At 33.4% G+C, this 7922-nt stretch overlaps 1 protein-coding gene across 8 annotated transcripts; it reads left to right on the top strand.

Annotated features, from left to right (window-relative positions):
* The first annotated feature begins 4173 nt into the window (after window positions 1-4173).
* Window positions 4174-5567, top strand: LOC114168720 (uncharacterized). 8 transcript variants are annotated; one of them, XR_014986365.1, is made up of 3 exons: window positions 4174-4477; window positions 4579-4666; window positions 4945-5567. XR_014986365.1 is itself a non-coding variant. In XM_028053631.2 (2 exons), the coding sequence occupies exons 1-2, from the start codon at window positions 4405-4407 to the stop codon at window positions 5239-5241; spliced, it is 315 nt and encodes a 104-aa protein (XP_027909432.1). In that variant the 5' UTR covers window positions 4199-4404; the 3' UTR covers window positions 5242-5567. The 8 variants fall into 8 exon arrangements, 1 of the variants encoding a protein (XP_027909432.1); XR_014986366.1 differs by having other exon boundaries at window positions 4175-4477; window positions 5000-5567; XR_014986364.1 differs by lacking the exon at window positions 4579-4666.
* The last annotated feature ends 2355 nt before the right edge of the window (window positions 5568-7922 follow it).

The raw sequence follows: 7922 nt of genomic DNA, 5'->3' as shown, positions 1-7922 counted from the left end.
CCATGGTTTTTGTGACTTGTAAGCAAATTCGTGGTACATAAGAAATATATGCCATTGGATAACAAACAAAATATTGATTGGTATATTTAAAATTTTTCTTACAACAACTAATATGCAGTTCCCCACTTATTTGTTCATTGTTCCCCACTTAGATTGAGATCTGATTTGGCCTTTTTTTTTCTTCAAGCCAGCCCCAGCCACCTACTGCAAGTAATAAGGGTAGATTTTTGTAACTTATAATCAAATTCGTGATATGTAACATGTACATCCCATAGGATGATAAGAAAAAATTAAATAGTAAAATTTAAAACTTTGTACGAAAAATAATACGCAACTCCCCATGGTTTTTGTGAGTTGTAAGCAAATTTGTGGTACATGAAATATATGTCATTGGATAACAAACAAAAGATTTATTAGTATATTTAAATTTTATTTACAAAAACTAATATGCACTTCCCCACTCATTTGTTCATTGTTTCCCACTTAAATTGAGATCTAATTTGGCTTTTTTTTTTCTTCAAGACAGCCACCTAGTGCAAATAATAAGGGTAGATTTTTGTAACTTATAATTAAATTCGTGTTACATAAGAGGTACATCCCATAAGACTAAGGAAAATGATATTTCAACAAAAGTATTTGACAAGTTTTTTACAATGGTGACGTGGCAGCGGTTGTTTTTAATTTTTATTGCCAAAATGTAAGTTAGCATGTGCGGTGGGAAAGAAAGGAAACTGAAATTAAAATGTAAGTTAGAGAGATAAAGTGAAGAAGAGAGAAAGGGGGAAGTGAGGGTGCGAGGGTGCGAAGTGAGAAAGCGTTTCGAGCGAGAGAGAGGAAGCAAGGTCGCCAGAGTTTCCAGTTCACTGAAAGCGTGTCTCCGGCAAGCATTTCGCCGTCATTAGTGGAGGATAGTTACGGTTTTCGGGTAGACTATCCCTATCATCCAGAAGACGAAGCTTTTGGAGTTGGTAGTGCTTTGCGAACTCTACGGCCACCTTCCTTCGTCGGCGGCAACCATTTGCTTAATATTGTCCCTATTGTTCGTCGTATCAAAACTTCAAGTGGTTTATTCACTAAAGCTATGTTAAACATTGTTTTGGGGAGTACCGCAAACGTATATAAGGAGCTACAATACACTGTATGTTTAAAATGTTCCAGCTTTCACTAAACTCAATCAAGTGTATCATTTTGGAACATTGAACATTCATTTAGTCTCTCAAAATGTAATTTCTATCATCAAATGGACATTCAAAGGAGCACTTGTCTAAATTCAGTATAGGGAAAGCACAGTACTGTAACCAAAGTGGGGACTTACTCATTTATATACTCAATTTGGATAATTGTTCATTCATTAAATAATTTCCAAAGTCTTCTCCATGCACCCAAGCTCCATGAACTGAACTGGGATCTTTGTCAAACAACACAAAACCAAAATAACAGATATCAAAACTAAGTGGGGAGTAAGGAATACCTATGTGGGGAGTTCCACAATTTTTTGACTGTACAATGCAGACTTGAGTAAAGTTCATTCATATACGGTAATTGCATCATTGCTCTTTCATTCAATCATTGACAATGTCTTCTCCATCACCCATGCTCCATTAACTAAACTGGGTGCTTTGATGAACAAGACAGAAACCAAATAAAACAATCCAAAACTAAGTGGGGAGTAAAGAATAACTATGTGGGGAGTTGCGCACAATTTTTTGACTGTACAATGCAGACTTGAGTTAAGTTCGTTCATATACGGTAATTGGATCATTGCTCATTCATTCAATCATTCACAAAGTCTTCTCCATCACCCATGCTCCATTAATTAAACTCGGTGCTTTGATGAACAAGACACAAACCAAATAAAACAATCCAAAACTAAGTGGGGAGTAATGAATAACTATGTGGGGAGTTACGCACAATGTTCTGACTGCACAGTGCAAACTTGAGTAAAGTTCGTTCATATACGGTATTTGCATCATTGCTCTTTCATTCAATCATTGACAAAGTCTTCTGCATCACCCATGGTCCATTAACTAAACTGGGTGCTTTCATGAATAAGACAGAAACCAAATAAAACAATCCAAAACTAAGTGGGGAGTAACGAATAACTATGTGGGGAGTTACACACACTTTTCTGACTATACAGTGCAGACTTGAGTAAAGTTCATTCATATACGGTAATTGGATCATTGCTCTTTCATTCAATCATTGACAAAGTCTTCTCCATCACCCATGCTCCATTAATTAAATTGGGTGCTTTGATGAACAACACATAAACCAAATAAAACAATCCAAAACTAAGTGGGGAGTAACGAATAACTATGTGGGGAGTTACGCACAATGTTCTGACTGCACAGTGCAGACTTGAGTAAAGTTCGTTCATATACGGTAATTGCATCATTGCTCTTTCATTCAATCATTGACAAAGTCTTCTCCATCAACCATGCTCCATTAACTAAACTAGGTGCTTTGATGAACAAGACAGAAACCAAATAAAACAATCCAAAACTAAGTGGGGAGTAACGAATAACTATGTGGGGAGTAACATTTACATTTTTGTATGGACAGTACAGACTTCAGTCAAAGTCATTTATATATGGTATTTGGATCATTTCTCTTTCATTCAATGACTTACAAATTCTTCTCCATAACCCAATCTCCATGAACTACACTGGGTGCTTTGTCAAACAACACACAACCCACAAGACAACAAATCGAAAAATGAGTGGGGAGTGACGCATAACTAAGTGGGGAGTTACATGCAAAGTTTAGTCTGTTCAATGCAGACTTCAGTAAAGTTCATTTACATATGCTATTTGGATCATTCATTCATGAATTCAGTAATTTACAAATTCCTTTATCCATCATTCATGCACTGCCTAACATTCACATAAATGACAATTGACTAATTTGATTAACTCCCGATATCCTTTTTCTTTTAACAAATGTCCCAACACAATATTAATTGTACGCTCGGGAAGACGAATTCGTTGTCGTCGACGACTTCCTCTACGACCTGTCTCCGGTAACCCACCCAAACGGCGGCAATGACTGCTATTTTCCACCACTAATCTCCAATGCTTCACTCCTCTCACTCTCTCATTCCCGTTCTCGCTTTATCCCTCTTTCTCTCTATCTTTCTCGCTTTCGTGTTTCTCCCTTTGTCGGTTTCTCGCTTTCTCCCATCCTCTCTCTTTCTAAAATCTCACTTTTAGTGAACCAGAAACTTCAGCGACCTTGCTTCCTCTCTCTCTCTCCCGATACGGTTTCTCACTTCGCACCCTCACTTTCCCCCTTTATCTCTTCCTCACTTTCTCTCTCTAACTTACATTTTAATTTCAGTTTCCTTTCTTTCTGCCGCACGTGCTAACTTACATTTTGATAATAAAAATTTAAAAAAACCGCTGCCACGTCACCATTGTCAAAAACTTGTAAAAAATACTTTTGTTGAAATATCATTTTCCTAAGATTAAATAGTAAAGTTTAAAACTTTGTAAGCTCTCCATGGTTTTTGTAACTTGTAAGCAAATTCGTGACACATAAGAAATATATATCATTGGATTACAAACAAAATATTGATTAGTATATTTAAAAAAATTGTACAAAAAATAATATGCAGTTTTCCACTCATTTGTTCATTGTTTCCCAATTAGATTGGTATCTGATTTAGCATGTTTTTTCTTCAAGCTAGCCACCTAGTGCAAATAATAATTTTTGGATAGTGCCAGACCAGTTTGTTTGAGATTTTCTTTTAATAAAATTTATAATTAAATGATAAAAAAAAGACGGAATCAAAGTGTATCAAACTGCATTTTGAACTCTACTTATAGATTCCCAAACAAAGAACCACAAACATATTATAATGGCTAATGTTATTATTATGTTTATATTTTCTTTTCAATTAACTATTGTTCATAACAATGATCATCATTGCAAAAATTTAGCTGAAATATGTTAATTTTAAATAGATTTAAATTTATTAAGAAATTAATAATTTGTTTTCTATCAAAGATACTACAAATTCATAAAAAATCGAATATGAATTATAATTGTATAATTATAAAGTCTCCACAATTATAATTTATTTGTAAAATGAAATAAAAACAAAAATACCTTTCATATTCATTATGAATAAAAATAAGTTTTTAGCAGTCATTTATAACACCACATAACATAACGGATAAATCTTATATAACATTGTCAATGGTAGTAAAGAGAAATTACAAAATTCATGGAGGTTAAAAAACTAGGTACAGGTAGTAAAGGAAGGTGAAGGGAAATTAACGTAGTTGAGAGTCTGATGTTGGATTGGATTGCAGATGTGAAAATTGAAATAGTTGAAGTTACGCCTCAACTAGATTTGTTGAGAGAGAAAGAGGCGCAGAGAGAAGAGAACAGAAGTGAGCTACGATGCTAATCATAAGGTCTCTGCGGTACCCATTTCTCCTGGCCTTGATCTCTCTGCATCTGCAACTCCTTTCGGGTATCTCTACTCTTTTTCATGAATTTGTGTCTTGCTGTTGGGAGAGAATGCCATGAATGCTGATTTGAGGGTATAGAACAATTTATGATTTTGATTTTTAGGGTTTTATGTGCAATAAAATGAAATACAACAAGTGGTCTATGTGGAGATTCTGATCATTTGCTCATCATTGTTAACAATGTTACCGAGGTAAAGTGCAGATAATTATTAGGTTTACCAAGGAAATTATGTCTGGTGTTTTTTATTTGCGTTTAAAATACGCTGATAAGGAATCCATGCCGATATGGCAGTGGACATTTAATCAAATGTTAATAGCTCTCGAAATTCCACCCTTTTACAAGTTAGTTAAATCTAACAATTTAGCCTTTGGCCTTTGTTACTACTTTAGAATGTTATGTACCATACACCTGTGAATGAAGAAAATTTTTTAATCCATTAATCTATTTTAATTTCTTAAAATAAAGCAGGAGAGGTCCCCTGCCTCTTATATCGGTCGCTTATGAAAATTTTGTGTCCTTGAAGGCCTAGACAACAATCCTTCAGATGCCAAAAATGAGAATGAATATATGAATCATCATGCTTCAAGAAGCTCTGTGGGGTTCAAGATAATTATTATATGTCTTGGTATGGTGACAGTCATAGCATTCTGTGTTTTTCTTTTCAAATTATGGCAAAGGAAGAAGAGAGAAGAGCAGCATGCTCGTCTTCTGAAGCTGTTTGAAGATGATGATGAACTTGAGGTGGAACTCGGTATGCGGGATTGACAATTTATTGCCGGATTGACAATTTATCCAATTCCTTCTTTATTGAAAACTTCACTTTCATGTCAACAAGGCTATGTGATCTTTTACCATTCAAATCTGGCAGTGGTCATTTTGAAAAGTTAAAATGGGGCATTTGCTTGTCACCAGTTTGGTAGTCTCCTGGTTTAGCCGGGGAGATTTAGGGTTCAATTCTTGTCTTCTCACCTGACATGAGCAAGATGAAGCAGGTTTATATTTTGTTCTTGTATACTTATTTGTAAATCATATATATTGGTTCTACTTCATAAGGTGATGTCAATTAATAAAAAAATTATTTGATGTGAGAATACAGTTTGAACTTTTTTACTGCCATAATAACACACTGGCTCGGTGTTGCATTTTTTTGCACGTCTTTATTTATTTAGTACTGTACCTATATGGTCGGTACGAAGACTTCCCAAAAGTGAGGTGTTAGGCTCAACCCATGTAAAAGTAACAGTATTTTATTATTTTATGAAATTATAAATCTTACGACTCAAGGTCAACATGGACGTATTACTTTGAAATGATTGAAGTAGGTTATTGTCTGGGTTTTGGCCATAGCCTTAGATTTTATTTTAAGGATTCGAAATAACAAAGTCACTTGGCGAAAAAATTGACAATAAACAGGTCAGAGTATATGAAGGTAGTAGATGTAAACGTCAGTCTTTTTCAAGGCCTTCATTTCTTTACAGAGATGGACTATTTCTTTCAGAGAAAGAGTCCTTTGATTCTCTGCGAAGGAACGCATGAAAAAATTATAAAAGTAACAAGGAAAAATTTCAAGAAATGTACTTGGAAAAAGGTGGGTTTATACCGATATAAACGTTTGATATCCTGAATGAAGAATATCCGACCGATTCAAATTCATTGATCAAGTAATGAGTTAAATATGTTTTATGTCTTAACTTTTGGTAAAAAATAGAATTAGTTTATTTTGAAATTTTGATTCAATTTAGTTTCTCAATTTTATAATTGTGTAGATTTAATACTTTTAACTAAATTGGTTAGGTTTATTTGATATTTCATGATAACATCGAAGTAAAAATATGTTAAACAATGTAAATAACTCAAATGCTATCATAAGATGTCTTTGAAACGTGTTAACAAATTTTGATTGAAATGACTAAATTTATACAATACTAAAGTTGGAGAACTAAATTAGGTTAAAGTTTTAAAAATTGACTAATTTTAATTTTCACTGAGTATGATGAAACTAAAAATATATTTAACCCTCAAGTAATTGATTATAAATAATTCGAGCTTAGAAGAAACAAAATGCTCTAAAGATTATATAAAAAATTTTCCTAACTAAAGCAAGGCAGGATGAAGATATTGATATGAAAAAAATTAAAGAGAAATGATTTAGAGACTAATCTAATTAGAGAGTAGTTCTTATTATTCCAATCGAGGGAAAAATTAACAAATATACTTAAAAACATTTATATTTGTCAAGGAATTTGAATAGTGAAATTTTTTAACAACCGAAAATAACCTTGACATTTGGGATGAACCTATATAAATCCTAATGTGCATTCTTCAAACTATACTTTGTTAATATGTTTGCTACACATAGGGATGTCAACGGGACGGGTAGAGTACGGGTAGTAGCTTCCCCGTACCCTACCCACAGGATAAATATTCACCACGTACCCGTATCATATTCATCGGGTATCCGTTATGCGGGTACCCGCCTATTTTTTTCATATTTGCGGGTATCCACTAGTACTCGCGGATATTTACAAAAGTATTTTAATAAACAAATATTTAATCATAATTAGTGATTGGATCAACAAATCCATTTTCTCCAATTGATTCTTGAAAAACAAACAAATAAAACATCACTAACAATTTATATTGTAGTTTATTTTTGAATGAAATATTAAAGAAATTACTAACTTCATTAATGTCCACATCTTGTAATATTGTATAAAGTTTCATGTTGTCAATTTTTAATCTAGAAGAACATGTAAACATAAGGAGTTCATTAAAAATTTCTAACAATCACTTAAAATATCTAAGTAAAAGTGTTAATTTCATTACCTTTCATGTTGGTCTATAACCAGTCTTGGAGACATATCAATGCCTCCATAGTATCTGGAAGTAATCTACTCCGATGTGGGGTAAGAATCTGACCAACATTATTGAATAAAGACTCATAATGTTTTTTACTAATATATATATATATATATATATATATATATATATATATGAGGGTATTGTTCTGAATTAAAGTTTAACGGGTACAGATATGATACCCATTCCCGTCCCGTTAACATGCGAGTATCAAAAATACCCGTATCCACGGGTAGCGAATATCCATTTTTAATATCCGATTCCTATCTGCTGCGAATTTTATCCGCGGATATTGGCAGGTACAGATTGTTTTAACATCCCTAACTACACATCGATTAGATATTGCCTGTTTCATTGCATTTTGAAAACTAATGAATTCCATTAACATTTTTAGAATTAAACAGATGAATTTGATCCAATTCCTTTTTCTATACTTTTGTTGGATGGATTCGATAAATATACTTGTACATAAACTAAATGAATGACAAATAAATGGATTATTTTCTCATCCTATGAGGCTTCCAATTCCCAGGCCTGGCATAAGTTGTTGGTCGGACAAAACCTTTCGCAGAAAGGAACAAGATGAG

This window comes from Vigna unguiculata, chromosome 11 (assembly GCF_037176805.1).
Source record: "Vigna unguiculata cultivar grain cowpea cultivar isolate G323 ecotype 2 chromosome 11, ASM3717680v1, whole genome shotgun sequence".
NCBI lineage: Eukaryota > Viridiplantae > Streptophyta > Magnoliopsida > Fabales > Fabaceae > Vigna > Vigna unguiculata.
The sequence above is the reverse complement of the archived record's forward strand: the minus strand, read 5'-3'. Positions and strand labels throughout refer to the sequence as shown.

Excerpts from the sequence above, each read along its gene's own strand:
- LOC114168720 (XM_028053631.2), top strand. The coding sequence starts at position 4,405 with ATGCTAATCATAAGGTCTCTGCGGTACCCATTTCTCCTGGCCTTGATC. Across the intron at positions 4,478-4,999 it reads GCATCTGCAACTCCTTTCGG|GCCTAGACAACAATCCTTCA; the intron begins GTATCTCTACTC and ends GTGTCCTTGAAG.